This window comes from Narcine bancroftii, chromosome 13, assembly GCF_036971445.1.
Source record: "Narcine bancroftii isolate sNarBan1 chromosome 13, sNarBan1.hap1, whole genome shotgun sequence".
Lineage (NCBI taxonomy): Eukaryota > Metazoa > Chordata > Chondrichthyes > Torpediniformes > Narcinidae > Narcine > Narcine bancroftii.
The window spans coordinates 4,120,236-4,136,900 of NC_091481.1; the positions used below are offsets into that span (position 1 = coordinate 4,120,236).

At 42.0% G+C, this 16,665-nt stretch overlaps 1 protein-coding gene across 6 annotated transcripts in view; it reads left to right on the top strand.

Moving 5' to 3' along the window:
- taf3 (TAF3 RNA polymerase II, TATA box binding protein (TBP)-associated facto) overlaps nucleotides 1-16,665 on the top strand; it is a 170,447-nt gene that overhangs the window by 132,453 nt on the left and 21,329 nt on the right. For all 6 annotated transcript variants that reach the window (XM_069910006.1, XM_069910007.1, XM_069910008.1 and 3 more), the window contains one exon: nucleotides 6,237-6,319. In XM_069910006.1, the coding sequence (XP_069766107.1) occupies nucleotides 6,237-6,319 (83 nt within the window). The remainder of the gene's footprint in view (nucleotides 1-6,236; nucleotides 6,320-16,665) is intronic.

Sequence of the window (16,665 nt, forward strand, 5' to 3'; positions counted from 1 at the left end):
CATCTTTCCCTTGACCTCTGCAACCCTGGTTTCGCACTTTCACTCTGGAGAGTATCGTTCATTGGCTATATCCCAACCATTACATGTAAGCATTGTTGTGTGAATCTTTCCAGGAGGCTACCATTTTAGATGAACATCCAATCCAGTTGTTTGTGTGTCGGGGTTGGTTACTTGTATCAATTCCCGACTATGAAACAGATAAGATTCAGAACTTGTCATTAAAAAAGTCTGTACTTGGGTGGTATAGTTAGCGTAGCGGTTAGTGCACAGTGTCAGGAACCAAGATTCGAATCCGCCACTGTCTGTAAATAATTTTCCCTGTGTCTGCACTCCGATTTCCTCTCACCTTGCAAAATGTTCATTGTTTGTAGGTTAATTGGGCGGCACAGGCTTGTGGATCGAAAGGGCCTGTAGCCGTGCTTTAGTCTACATTTAAAATTTTAAAATAGCTTTCCAATATTTCCTACATGTGTGAAGGAGTAGCAAAATTATTGACAATCTTATTCAATTAAACCAGTTTAGTTCCTATTACAACGATCGCAAACCCAGCCTTTACACTCAGCTCTCATCTCGAGGCAATAATTACAAGTTATTACTTTCTTGATCCTCTTTTTGTTCATTCTCTTGAGGAGCTGAAACCCTTTAATGGTTTCAGTGCCGGGAGTATTGGGTCATTTCCTGCCCATTTCTGTTGTATTTATGACAGATGTGTATTCCTAATTTGTATGTGCAATTTCCCAGGGTTTGGCCTGCACACACTGAAGTTGCCAGATTGTTTTCCTTGGTGCCAGAGATGATCTGATTGGTACGGAGGAAGTGAATTCTATCTTTCACCATCTATTTAAAACAGTCATCAAGTCATCGGTATCTGCAAAATTGTGTGCAAAAATTCGAATTCTGTAAACATTTGTCAACCTAAGAATCGATTTCAATTCTTGTCCAGCAAGGAAAACACAAAGCTAGTCCACAATGAGAGGTGCCAAACCTTTCACTTGTTAATATTTTCGATTTCATGAGCTTGCCAGTCTGATGGAAAATAAACATTTTTTTTTCAATATGCCGGTTTACCCGGATGATGTGATATTTTGCCTTTGAGAATCAAGTGAGTTCACCTTTCCCCCTTTCTCGGAGGCCTTCACAGGTTTGCACACTATTGCGAGGTTCCCAATTCTAAATAGAAACCTGAGCAGCAAACTTAATGTGATCAAGATCCAGCTTTCCTGCTTTTCAAATCCAAACTAAAGAACTCCATTAGGTTTCAAGAATAGCCATATCGCTGCTCTAAAATCTGTGTCATATAACATCCCTTTTTGGTGCATGGCACACCAATTATTTCTAAATTTGGTGTTCTTTGTGAAATATTATTGATAAGTGTTGTATTGGAGCATTTTGCCCTGCATTAATCGGATTAAGTAGCAACTACACAGATTTGATATCTCTTCATTAGTTCTGTTATTATCTCATTGTTAACTGCTGTTGTGTCCAGGAAGCAACGATCAAAAGAAATCCAGTTTCAGAATGGACAATGATGTGCAAAATTATGTTGTAGTTCTGCTGTCAGTACCACGTCCCCTACCAGTAAACAAGCCCAATCCTTTTCTGTCTACTGAAAGCTACGTTTATTTCTACTTTTCGGAACAAACTAGAGCAGTGTAACAGTCTTTATCTACTTACTGATGTTGTCATTACCTTTGCCTTGCCCTTTCTGATTAATTATATTCCTAACATCACACATTATGTTAGCATCTAAGTCTATTTTGGTATGCTCTTTATGGCCATCTCATTACAGGGCACCTAATCTTTGCTTTTATTATCTGTTTCCCTGAAAATAATGCTGTGATATGGATTCAGGGGTAATAGCAACCAGTGGTGGCATGCATTAACTGGCCATTTGTCTTATGCGAGCCAAAAGGTGATTGCTAGCAAAATGTTCATCTACAAGGAGAGATGAGGATATTGTAAAAACACAGAAATGCTGGAGGAGCTCAGCAGCTCTCACAGCGTCCATAGGAGGTAAAGATATATTACTGACATTTCTAGCCTGAGCCCTTCTTCAAGGTATGAATAAAAAGCAGGTAGGCGCCTGAATTAAAAAGCTGGGGAGAAAGACAGAAAGGGCAAGTGCTAGAGGAAAGGAGGAATAGGGAGAGAAGTGGGGTGGGGGTGGGTGCTAACAGAAACCGGAGAGGTCGCTGTTAATGCCATCCGGCTGGAAGGCACCCAGACGGAATTTTTATTTTAAATTTTGAGATACAGCATGACAACAGGCCCTTCAGCCCATGAGCTCATGCTGCCTAATTGAATCCAATTGACCTACAACATTTTGAAGGGTGGGGGGAAGCCAGAGTTCCTGGGGTTATCCCAAACAGACACGAGAGAAAAGTACAAACTCCTTGTAGACAACGCTGGATTCAAACTCCTTTCCCAATTGCAATACCATTGCAGCACCAGCACGACCAACTGAGTTTTTCCAGTGTTTCTGTGTTCAATAGCTTAGTGGTTAGAGCACTGGTTTTGTAAACCAGGGATTACAAGTTCAATCCTCTCTGGCGCCTAATTTCTGTGAGGGGCGCTTGACATAGTGACAACTCTCTGTCTTCCTTACGGTAGACAAAGTTAAAGAATTTCATATATATTACATTCTAAAATGTAGTATTACATGACAATAATGAAACCTTTACTTTTTACTACAAAAACAGCGTCTATAGATTTTCATGTTTCACTTCAACATTGTAGCTGAATCAACTCTCACCCAAATTTCGCATGCATTAACCTTTAAGCAAAGCTGACTAAATGGAGGTCAGAGCCAACAGAATTTCCTACTCCCTCCCCTGCAGAATTCTGTACAAACCTAAACAGCATCCTCCCATCCATATGGTTCAGTTAAAATTGCAACGAACACATGAAACCACTAAGCAAAGCATCGGCTGAGCTGGCTTCATGTCCTATTTGTGGAAGATTTTCTGGCAGTTTGACATTTTTTTAAGTTTCATTAAATAAGTTCTTTTATTCCTTTTGATACATCAGTTCTGACTAATCCCAGATGGGAATAGTTAAATCCATTCAAGAATGACCGTGAAAGGAGAGATTCTGAATTTAATAAAAAGACTTTCTATAAAATTGTGCATTTTTGACCATAAACTTTTAAAATCTATTTTAAAACAAGCACTGCCTTTTATTCTTTGTATAAATGAGATTTGTAAGATTTGTCTTGAGAAGTTGTATTTCTCAACCTGTGGCTCTCTGGTGGTCTGGGGATCTGTTATAGGTGGTCCTCAGCAATGAGAGAGGTGGTCCTTGGTAACAAGATAAAGATAAACATTACTTATGTAATAAAGTAATATGTAAATCAATATCTTGACTTTAATGGAAAAAGAAATCAAATTCTCAAAATATTGTCCCAACAAAACACAAAGCTCATCAATGGTCTGGGAAGAGGCTCAAGTTTACCAGCACCTTCCCCCACCACCCACTGCTGTCTCGAGAGTTTGTTATAAATGGTCCACATTAAGTCAAAGAATATTTCAGGTAGCCTTTGGGAACCATTGATCTCGATGATCAATCTTGATAATATTTTTAGGAGAACTGCATTTATCTTGTTTGTAAATGGCCCGGTGGCAGATTTTGATCAATCAACTGTTCTTTCATTTGAAATAAAGCTGATGTACTTTAATCTGGATTATTCCAGAGCATTATGTCTTTTGCCCCTGAATGCCAAATATTGAGTCATGTAAACTCTTCTGTGTTACTTTTAATTCAAAGCATCAATGCAAGTGGATTAAACATTAAGCATCTAACTGCTATTGATTTACAACTCTCTTTCCTTCTGGTGTCGTGACTTTTGGAACTCGGAACAGTCAGTGTGGCAGTTAGTGCAACGCTGTTACAGCACCAGCGATCAGGACCTGGGTTCAAATCCTGTGTTGACTGTAAAGAATTTGTACATTCTCCCTGGGTCTGCATGGGTTTCTTCTGGGTGCTCTGGTTTCCTCCCACCCTTCAAAACAAACAAGGGGTCATTTGGGTGTAATTGGGCAGCATGGGCTCATGGGCCAAAAGGACCTGCTACCGTGCTGTATGTCGAAATGGAATAAAAGCTTAATTCATGTTTAGCTACCCTATCATTTGCAAAACTTGGAATTGCCCCTTCAATTTGATTTTAATTCTTCCTACAATTATATCAAGAACCCCATTTTGCAGCAAAATATTATCATTATCTCGAAACTAATTTATTCTACTTACTTTCTGCTCCATGGCTCCGCTACCCACAGCATGATGTAAAATAAACTTTTGTCGTCTGTATGGAGGGGTCTAAACATGATGATTAACACTATGGATGAGTACCATATCTCTCGTCAAGCTTGGAAAAGAGCAAGTGAATTTGTTTTATATTGGCACCATTTGGCATGAAAGAAACGGTCAACATCAGATAAGGATCCGTGAAATCATTCATAACTAGATGTTACACAAGCTGTAAATAGGTCACTTTAGACCACCTGTACTGCTTCCACAAATACAGTGGCAGGGGGAATCACTTTAAACAATGCACAGTCCCACAGAACTCGTCATGGCTATTCTCCCCACTGTTTATTAGGCTTGGGCTGTGTTGTGAATGAGGATTCTCCAATAGTTTATTTAACTTTAAAAGCCATGCAAACAGCTGGCGTTAACTGCTTATGGATCAAGTGCTGGTGTTCAAGTAAAGGCCAGGTTATTTCACTTCAATATTACCATAACATCCAAATACTTACTAATTATTTCTGTTTTAATTAAGGTGTGCATTATCCTTTTGATTACATTTACTTTTTGAGCGCTTGCTTTAGTTTAGAGTGTAAGACATCCATTAATCCGCCTTTGTGGATGGCATCACACATCAAAGAAATTACATAACTACCTAGATTTTCCGCTCATTAACCTTGAATGGAAAGACAATCCAGTGTGGAGAAAATGGGCTATAATTTTCTCACAGAACACCTGCCAATAGCAAAACAAAATGGAAATGCTATTGCATTGCTTTAACAATTCTAATTTCAAAGGGCCTCCCTACAATCTTTAAACTCATGATAAGCCTCTCCTATCATTAGTTCCCGATACCTGCGAGGTGAATTAGGTTGGTATTGAGAGTCTAGAGTTATGGGGCTTCATCTCAAGATAAAGAATATGCCTCTTAGGACTGAGATAAGGAGACAGCTCTTTAATATGTTCGTATGCCGAGTCATTGAGTACATTCAGGGCTGAAGTCTATATGTTTATGGCCTAGAGAAGAAGATTAATAATCTGGAGATTGTTCAGGTAAGCGAAGTTGAAGTACAGGATCTTACTGAAAAAGAGAATCTCAAGATGACAAACATTGTTCTCCACCTATATCTTCTGTTTACCTATCCAGGCACTTTAATGCTGAAATAATAAATAGAACATAGAATATCACAACACAGTACAGGACCTTTGGACCACAATGTTGTGCCTAACCAAAAAAACTAAACCCTCCCTACCTCATAATAATTTATTTTTCTTTCATTCATGTGCCTGCCTAAGAGTTTTTTAAAAGCCCCCTAATGTTTCAGCCTCCACCACCTCCCCAGGCTAATCATTCCAGGTGCCCACAACTCTGTAAAAATAACTTATCTATGATGTCTCCCCTAACTTTTTCTCTCCTCACCTGTACAGATGTCCTCTGTGTTTGCTACTCCCACCCTGGGAAAAAAGATGTGGGTCTATGCCTCTCATAATCTTGTAGACCTCTATTAAATGACCTTTCATCCTTAAATATGTAATAATTAATATGATCATCCAGTCTCAATTTTGCCACCAGGGAAGGAGAGCACTTAGATTTCACTCAAATAAAAGTTAATTCTTGCTTTTCCTTATAATGTTAGGATGTTTGACTATAATTGACCCCCCAAAAAAACCTCAGAGTATGAAAAAATTAAAAATTGGCCTTCATTCATTTTTCAGAACTCTGTTTCTTAGCTTCCAACTCCTTGGACATTTGAGAATCTATTTGTAGGTTGGAGGAAGGCTTCTCACAACAAACATAACCCCATAATGGGGTATTTGATGTCAGGCTGAAATTGTAATGTATTTTACCCAGCCATAAATGTGTTTATGTAATCATAATATCTCTGGTATTCTTTCAGCATGAAGAGCGAAATGTCAAAACAATTTTTATTTATGAACCACCAATATGGAAATAGCCAGTGTGCTAAATAATAACTCTCACTGTATTTCTATGGCAGGCAAAACCTGAAATAAATGTACCAGCTCCCTCCCCTGTTATCCCAAGGCTTACTCTGAGAGTTGGTGCTGGTCAGGATAAGATGTGAGTATTGTTTTTTTTTGAACTATTTAGAGTGTTTGTTCTTTGTCTTAAGATGAACATCAGTGACATTTATTTTCAATATAGTAAAACGTTTAGTTTAGTACTTCAGTTTCTTCCCTGAAGCTATGGTACAGAACATGGATCTATTTCTCATAATAATTTATTCGACGCTGGAACTGTTGCACTGCATGACAGAGCACAGAATTAAATGAATAAATTGCATGCTTAACTAAAAACAAAACAAGCATTGATCAGATTGAATGAAAATTTCTACTCTCGTCACTGGATCCCTTTCTGCATGGGCAATATATTATGTTTATTTATCTCCAGTGTTTTCTTTCAGAAAGATGAACTCCAGATCTCTTAGGCCAAGTCAGCTTTAAGTAGTAAAAGTGTTGGGGAGGTTCAGAAAGCCAGGCTGTTATGTGGAGAGATTCTTAACACATTTCCAATATTAACACGAATGGTTAATATGAGGCATGGAATCACATGTATAAATGTGGTTAGCTGAGGCTTGAAAAAGAAAAGTTGTTATTTCACTAACTTTATGATTTGTAAGTACTTTGCAAGATAAATTGTGACCTGTGGTGATTGCAGGAGCTGAAAGAAATGACTGCTGCCAAACCGAAGGTTGTTAACAACTGTTTTTATTCAAGTTCCGCGCGCCCCTTTAAGGGCAGCATGAGTTCAGTCACCTGGTGCATTGTGACGTCATAATCGCTGCCCAGGGTGTGCGGTGGAAGGGATGCCCGCCACGTGGCGATACAAGTGGGGCTGGTTTGCCATGAGGACGTGCGCACCCCCCCCCCCCAGAACCAGCTACGCATCCTGTCGCTTTGGCGGCCGGCCCCGGCGCTTGGGCATGGCCGTCTGCACCGGCTGTGAACTGTTCTTCCCTGTCCCCCACATCTAAAGTGAAAGTTCCACCTGACCGCCGAAGAAACTTGTACGGCCCTTTGTATGGGTGCTGCAGTGGGGCGCTCTGTGGTCCTCTCTGGACGAACACGAATTACACCCCATCCATTTCTTTCGGTCGATGGGAAGGTTGGGTGCCGTGGTGCGATGGGGGCGGCGGGGTTAGGTGGCCCAGTCGTTTACGGAGGTCCGCGAGCCGCTCACCTTCATTGTGCGTCGTCTCAGCCTCCAGGCCGAAGAATTCGCCTGGCAGGGAGAGTGGCGCGCCGTAAACCATTTGTGCTGACGAGGCTTGGAGGTCCTCCTTGGGCGCCGTCCTAATCCCAAGGAGAACGCAGGGCAACTCGTCCACCCATTCGGTGCCGGAAAGTCTTGCCATCAGAGTGGGCTTTAGGTGTCAGTGGAACCTCTCTACCAACCCTTTAGACTGTGGGTGGTAGGCCGTGGTGTAGTGCAGTGTTATCCCTAAAAGTCTTGCCAGCTGTGACCATACTGCGGATGTAAATTGGGCGCCTCTGTCACTCGTGATGTGCGCCGGCACGCTGAAACGAGCAATCCACTGGCTGACCAGGGCTCTAGCACACGTCTCCACTGACGCCTCACAGACCGGGATGACTTTCAGCCACCTGGTTGCTCTGTCCACTATGGTAAACAGGGTGCACGACAGCCACGTGGATATGCTGGAACCTCCGCGTTGCCGAGTCGAAATGTTGAACATGGGCCTGTGTACCTGTGGACTTTAGACGTCTGGCACCTGATTCAGTTGCGGGTTAGCGCTGCCGCCTCCTTCTTAAGGCCATGCCAGATGAATCGCTGCGCCACCATACGTCTTTACTGAGGGGTGGACGAGATCGTGGATAGAGCTGACGACCCTAGCCCTCCACTCCTGTGGGACTACAGGGCATGGTGAGCCAGTGGAGGTATCGCAGAGCAGCGGCTGGGCGGTACTTGCAGGCTTTCACTCCCCAGCGCTGGTGATAAAGGGACCATGTTGACTGGGTTCCCTCTGGCTTGTGCTTGGGGGTATCCTGCGGATGGCGGGGCCCCGGCTTGGAGACTTGGCTGAGGGCTGCCTCGTTCTCCTGTTTGGCGCGCCAGAGGGCATCTGCCCGGGTTGCGGCCTACGGAGGTTGGAAAAGTCCTCTTTGGACAGATGGAGCCGGATATCTTTTGGCATCTGTTCAAGGAATATCTGGCGGAAGAGGAAACATGGCTCATGATCCTCCGCCAGGGCAAGCTTTTCGTCCATGAGGGCTGAGGGTCTGCGATTCCCCCAACCCATCCAGGTGTAAGAGTCTGGAAGCACGCTGCTGGGGAGTGAGGCCAAACATCCCCAGGAGTAGATTTTTGAGGGCGGTATACTTGCCCACTGCTGGTGGTAAAATTTTGTGGCGTCGGCTGAGATGTTGCGGAGGTGGAATTGTGCCACCGGCTGCCTGAACCACGTCTGTGGGCGATGGGGCCAGAAGGGGGGGAGTTTGAGGGCTACAGTGTTCACCTCGGCTTTGTCCATCATTTGCTGGTTCCAGATAGACGTCTGGGCCCATCGGGATCACTTCTGCGGCGCTTGCAGGAGCTGAAGGAAATCATTGGTGCCACACTGAAGGTCGTTAATGACTTTTTACTCTAATTCAGCGCGCCCTTTTAAGGGCAGCGTGAGCTCAGTCACCTGGTGCCTTGTGACGTCATAATCGTTGCCCAGGGTGGGCGCTGGAAAGGATGCTGGAGTCAGAGAGAAACCTCTGACAACACCATTTCCCCATGGCTGCCCCGCCACGTGACGATACAAGCAGGGCCGGTTCGCCACAGACCAACCTTTTATTGGAATCCAAGTTGTATTTCAATGACTCCATGGTTGAAGATACATTCAGCCACTAGTTCCACATCTCATGAGGCAGGAAGTCTGTCTCTAAAAACTTAATTTGCTGTTTGAAAACTTAAGCTCTTAGACAAGTGATGACTTAATTGAAAATAATGATGTAATTAAGATAATTGTTTGTCATCAGTCATAAACAACAATAACCATAAGCCCATAAAGCAAAAATAGGCCATTCAGCCTATTGAATCTGCCCTGCCATTTCATCATGAGCTGATCCATTTCCCCACTCAGCTCCACTGCCCGGCCTTCTCCCCATAACCTTTGATGCCCTGGCTAATCAAGAACCCATCAATCTCTACCTTAAATAAACCCAATGACCTGGCCTCCACAACTGTCTGTGGCAATAAATTCTGCAGATTTACCACCCTCTGGCTGAAGAAATTCCTCCTCATCTCCGTTCTAAGCAGACTCCCTTCAATCCTGAAATTGAACTCTCCCATCATGGGAAACAGCCTTTCTACATCTTCTCTGTCCATGCCTTTCAACATTTGAAATGTTTCAATGAGATCCCCCCTCTCATTGAAGCAATGAGTTTATCCATTGATCCATGTCATCGAGAAAAGTCTTCAGTTGTGTGCTGATCCCTTCTAAGTTCTTTGCTCTCATTAACTCAAAACTGTCATAACCATCCAAAAGGTATATACTATTTTGATATTGGAATTCTTCAGCTTTCAGCGATTTCATTGAGTAGTTCCTATTAGTTTTCAGTAATTAACAAAAACAGTGAAACAGAACAAAATCAAAGAGCAACATAACTGGAAGAATTAACACAAAAAGTGAGGAATTGTAAATGCTGGAAATAGAACGGGGATTAGCTGGAAATATCAAGCTAATGCGTTTGGTCTTGCTGCAATGCTCTCTCCATTTCACTGACTTACCATTGCTCAGTTATAGTGTCAACTGTTTCAGCAAAACTAAGCCTTTGTCCACAAATTATTAGAGATAATAAACATTGCAATGGTAATTTTGGGCAATCAGATTCCAACCATTCTTTGTTGGCAAAATTGGGCACTTGCTCAAAGCTCTGTGTCACAACAGTGTCCTACATCTGCCATTATAACCACTGAGGTTTTGGCCAACTTCCACAGAATACAGGTATTCCTTCCGGGTTACGGACAGGAATAAAAGCACAAAGCCACACTGAAAACATGCATCAATGCTTTTCTTCCTTCAGCTATTCTTTTTGTGGAAATGTTTGAAATTACGTTTTTTTTTCTAAATTACTCCTGAGAATAAGAAGTATAGCTAATAAAAGAATTTTTTTTTAATTGTAATTTTTAAAACATTAGAATTAGAACTCATTACAAAATAGCAATTCCAGTGGAACCTGATCTTGATCAATATGCCTAGATTTCCAGAAGATCATGCCCATGTTTGAATTTGTGCCAGCATTCTTGTTTAATTTTAACTTGCTCTTCTCATTACTTTCTGAAATGTTATTCAGTTAGCTTCATTTAAATCAGTGTTCCTTTCCAATGGGAATGTTTTAAGTAAGGTGCATGTAACCATATAACCGTTTACAGCACGGAAACAGGCCAATCAGGTCTTTAACAATCAATTGCTTTTATTCCCAATACACCATTGAAACAACCGGTCTTGCTGATAAAACACATATTGATCAATACAGCCAAATGGGCTGCATCTAAGTAGGATTTGGCAAATAACATTTGTCTTCAAATCTTCGTGATCACCACAGACAAGTTGCTTTACGTTAATCAAATCGTAAGTGTTACTGCAGAGCGCAGGAACTGTCAGGGTACAACGTTACAATAAATCGCAAAAAGGAAAAGCAACTGTAATTTCAGGGCTTCTTGTACTCTTTCACTGAGGGCATGAGAACTGGCTTCACAACAATGAATGATGTTGGGATTATTTATTTGTTCACGAGGGACATTTAGCAATGCATACTTGAAGACTGCACAGAAATGTTTGGAAGCTGTAAATTGTGCAATAAAACTTTGAAAGATGTCATTTATTGTACAAGAGGCAAGAAACCCATCTGAGATAATAGGTTATCAGGCCCAGCTTCTGCTATTGAGGAAATAGCTTGAGCAATGGGTTCCACTGAATTCCCATTAGTTTTCAGTGATCAGCCACATTGAGGGAGAGGGAAAGAAGTTGGACAACTTAGACAGTAGGAATTAAACCAAAGTGAGAGACTGGAAATTCCAATGCATTGGAAATAAAATATGAAAAAGTTAGAAATGTAGAGTACAGTAAAACCTCTGGTGTCTGACACCTATAGGGATTGGTAGATGCCGAATAAGCGAGTTTTCTGGTTGTTTGAGATGTACTCTTACAACGCCTAACTAATACTCCTGTATTAAGAATAAACTGTTTATAAGACAAAAATTCTACACTGTGCTTACACTGAACAAACTCCACTTGCATGAATAGAAAAACCTTAAAGCATTTTACTTTATTTTCAGTCATTTTTTAAAAAAACATTTAACCGTCACTGCATCTGCAGGTTCCTCTCCCTCATGGAGCCACTCGAAAGACAAACAATAACATTATAGATAATTAACCCCGTCCCCAAGTGTATAAATAAAGCCTCTGACTGGGGCAACTCTTACTAAGCAGGGATAAGGAGACACTTAACGAGAGTCGCCCCAACGGCATCAACCAGCTCTTCATCCTTTGCGACGCCATTGCTGTTTCACACAAATTTATTCAAACAGCTGCGACAAACAAACCTTGACCAAGGGCCTTCCGCTGGCTGAATATTTTCTCCCATCTTCAACAAAGGTTTATGTGTTGCTTCAGAGAACATTTACTTTGCAATTTTAAAGTTACATAATTTTTTTCCAATTATTTTATACTTTTATTTATCCTCCAATTTTTTTCAAGGTTGCTTGAATTCCAGATACTGTACAGAATATGTTTCTTTGGCTTGGCTTCGAGGACGAAGATTTATGGAGGGGTAATGTCCCCTGCAGGCTCGTTTGTGGCTGACAAGTCCGATGCGGGACAGGCAGACACGGTTGCAGTGGTTGCAAGGGAAAATTGATGGGTTAGGGTTGGGTGTTGGGTTTTTCCTCCTTTGTCTTTTGTCAGTGAGGTGGGCTCTGCGGTCTTCTTCAAAGGATGTTGCTGCCCGCCAAACTGTGAGGCACCAAGATGCATGGTTTGAGACGAGATCAGCCCACTGGCAGTGGTCAATGTGGCAGGCACCAAGAGCTTTCTTTAGGCAGTCCTTGTACCTCTTCTTTGGTGCACCTCTGTCTCGGTGGCCAGTGGAGAGCTCGCCATAGAACACGATCTTGGGAAGGCGATGGTCCTCCATACTGGAGACGTGACCTACCCAGCGCAGTTGGATCTTCAGCAGCGTGGATTCGATGCTGTCGGCCTCTGCCATCTCGAGTACTTCGATGTTGGTGATGAAGTCGCTCCAATGAATGTTGTGGATGGAGCAGAGACAATGCTGGTGGAAGCGTTCTAGGAGCCGTAGGTGATGCCGGTAGACGACCCATGATTCGGAGCCGAACAGGAGTGTGGGTATGACAATTAGTATACGCTAATCTTTGTGAGGTTTTTCAGTTGGTTGTTTTTCCAGACTCTTTTGTGTAGTCTTCCAAAGGCACTATTTGCCTTGGCGAGTCTGTTGTCTATCTCGTTGTCGATCCTTGCATCTGATGAAATGGTGCAGCCGAGATAGGTAAACTGGTTGACCGTTTTGAGTTTTGTGTGCCCGATGGAGATGTGGGGGGGCTGGTAGTCATGGTACCAAAGGAGCTGGAGAATATAAAGGCTGGTATTGGTAATTATCACTGAAAGTCTGAGATTCTCACATGAACTATCTGATTAATTGTTGATCATCTGGGAAGGAAATTTGCCATCTTTATCCAGTGAGTGATTCCAAACCCACCTTTATCCAGTGATTTGCCATCTTTATCCAGTGAGTGATTCCAACCCCACCTTTATCCATCTTTATCCAGTGATTTGCCATCTTTATCCAGTGAGTGATTCCAACCCCACCTTTATCCATCTTTATCCAGTGATTTGCCATCTTTATCCAGTGAGTGATTCCAAACCCATCAATGTTTTTCAATACTGCTTAAGCTGTACTGGAACCTTTTGTGAAGAGTAATAAATACTAGTCCATCACAAATCCCCACCATCTGTGCACATGTAATTAATAAAATCCACTGCTTTTAATGTGGAAGAATATCAACAACAAACTAACAAATTGATATTCGTAAAATTTAGTCATATTGGATGATTTCAACAAAGTGGCAAGACGTGGCATTCCAGAGTGAATATGTCCCTCCCATTCTCCCCCACCCTCTCTCTGATCTCCCCCACCCTCTCTCCATTCTCCACCACTCTCCTTTCTCCACCACTCTCCTTTCTCCCCACCCTCTCTTCATTCTCCACCACCCTCTCTCCACTCGCTTGACCCTCTCTCACCCAAACCTCTCTCTTTTCTCTTTCCCTTCTCTCTTTTTCTCCCTCTCTCCTCTCCCCTCGCTCCTTTTGGAGGTTGATGGTCATTAAGACCTGTGAAATCAATACATCTTTGATTTCACCTTTTCTTTGCAAAACATTCTCCTCAACAAAATCACAGTTTAATAGCAATTAGAGGAAAGAAGCTGAAGCTGTTAATAACCTTAAATTTTTGTGATGGTCAAGTAACATTGGAAAGGGAGCTGGATAAATGTCCAAAGCGGACAATTATGAGAGGACAATTGAGTGGAATTCGCTGCATTATTCTCGCAAGGCCCTTTTACATTGCCCTTAAAAGATGGTACGAACACGGTCGGAGGGGTCATTTTCATCCCTGTAATTATCCACCACAGTCGGTAGTATCAGTCGCCTCGGCTACTGTGTAAAAGGCTTACCCACCTTCCAGGACACTGACGCTGTAATGCTGCAAGTCCCGTCTCCTTTTGCACCGGAATGCTGGGTCCCTGTGTAAAAGGTCGCACTGACCCGGCTTTTCTTGGTTCAGTGTGAACAACCCAACCTGACCTGGCTTTAAACACAGGTCATTCACACGCCAATTCAGTGTGATCTCTGTGTTAAAGGGCTATGTGCAGGGAGAAGGTTTTGACGCACCTTTCTGTGCTGTGTGGTCAGTGATGTGCTGTGCGTCCAGACAGTTGAAAGCACATCCAACTGTAAAGAAGAGATGAGTGGCAAAGGTGTGCATGGGGGAACAGGACTGGAGAGCGTGGAGATATCAGATAGTGATATAGCTCAAATACATAGCAGAAGCGGTTACAGGGGTGGCATAATTATCATGACGGTTAGCACAAAGCTATTACAGCACCAGTGACCTAGGTCCAAATTTGGCCCTGTCTGCAAGGAGTTTGTATTTCTCCCTGTGTCTGTGTGGGTTTCCTCCAGATGCTCCGGTCTCCATTCAGAGCACTACCCCATCCTTTATCACATCTCAGCTTATTTCACTTGTACCCTCCCACCCATATCCACCTATGACCTCTTGCCTTTGGGACTGTGGTCCTCTCCCTTCCCCTTCTCCCACCATTTTATTCAGGTGCCTGCCTGCTGTTTGCTTGGACTTTGATGCAGAGCTCATGCCTGAAACTTTGGTTATCTTTGCTACATAAAGAACATTATGTGACTTGCTGAGTTTCTCCCAGCATTTTTTTGTGTGTAAACTACAATCACAGGATCTGCAGACTTTCTTGTTTAACTGGTTTAGTTTCAGATTTGATTTGATAATGCTTGTGCAGTACAGTTCCTTGAAACCTTGTTGTTTGAATTCATAAAGTATCCATAACATTGCCTTTTGCAATGGGAAGCCTCACAAATTATTTGCAAACTGTGTTTATCTTTTCAAGAATGCCTCCTGGAACTAAAGCAAATACAAAAAAGCACTTGAAGGGGAAAATATAACGGTGGAAACAATTAGTGATGCTGGCTGAATGCGGAATGATTCCATAGGTCAATAGTCAAACCTAAATGAGGCTTAATTCGCCATCACACTGAATTCAGGGTTTCCCTGCAAAGAGTTTTTATCTATAGATGTGATCAATACAAAAAAATTTAATTGCCTTCCTTAATCACTTCAGAAGATTTTATCCCTGAAAATTTAATTGGCTTTTCTAGGTTTTAAACATTCATTTGTTCTATCCAGGTGCCCTTTAATAAATGAGCTTCAACTAATGATTTTTTAAAATCATCCCCTGTTCAATAACAACTGGTGGTGGTAATCACCAACTACTGATGCAACTGATTGCTGAAGATTTATTGGTTTTAAATAACATTTCTTCAACCCATTGATACTATCCTGTGAGCTGTTTGTCACTTCCCTTTATGACTGGTCTGGCATTTTCCAAGACCTATGTTTTTAATGTAGATCTGATCCTTTTGCTGAATGTATTCTGTCACTCCAATTCAATGATTAGTCCAGTGCTGAATGTAAGGTGTTAAATGCTGCTTGCATAAATTATAAAGAATGCTTTCTGAAGCTCTAAAAGTCACTTTGAATGTGGGTGACACCAAAATTGGTGGTAAAATGGACAATAAATAAGGTGATCTGAGATTGCCACAAGATCTGGATCCACTGGGAAAGTAGGGGAAGGGATGGCAGATGCAATTTAACTTGGGCAAGTACAAAGTCTTGCATTTTGAGAAGTGAAACCAGGATAGGACTTACATAGTAAATGTAGTCCCCTGGATAGTGCTGTTGAACAGAAAGACTTGGGGGTACACGTAAATTCTTCCATGAAAGGTTGATAAGATTTTATAGAACCCTTTAAGCATGATTGCATTCAAGAGTAGATTTATATATTGGTACAGCATCGTGGGCCTGTAATGTGCTGTTATGTTCTCTGTTCATTGAGTATAGGGGTTGGATATCTTGTTACAACTATATAAGACATTGATAAGACCATAACTAAAAATATTCTGTGCAGTTCTAGTCACATAGTTTGAGGAGAGATGTCATTAAAGCTGGAAAGAGTGCATAAAAAATTCAGGAGGATGTTACCCAGACAGGAAGCTTGAGTTACGTGGAGGCTAGATAGCTGGGTGGGGGGGTGGGGGGGGGGGTCCCTCTGGAGCATAGGAGGCTGAGGGTGGCCTTTAAGAGAAATATAAAATCATGAGGGGCATAGAAAAAGGACGTAGTCTTTTTCCCTGGGGAAAGGGAGACACATATTTAAGATGACGGAGGAAAGACTTAAGAGACCAGAGGACAATTTATTCACACATTTGATGGTAGATATTTGGGACGACCTGCCAAAGGAAATGATAGAGGCAAGTCCAATTGGAACATTTTAAGGATATTCAAACAGGTACATGAGTAGAAAAGGTTTAGAGGGAGACAACTTGGTTGGCATGGACAAGTTATGTTGAATGGCAGGACTTGCTTAGGATAAGCTCATCTGAATTCATAATCTAGAAAGGAAAATATTTTTACTCGGTGCAAATTCTCATATTCTTTATAAACAGTAATGCATCATTCATATTTTGTTTAACTCTGCATCAGGTTTGTCCGTGATCCACACACCAGTCTGATGCATATGGTGCAGGTTAAAATGTACTCTTTCAAAAATGAGCAATGTTTCACTCATGGTTTTACCTG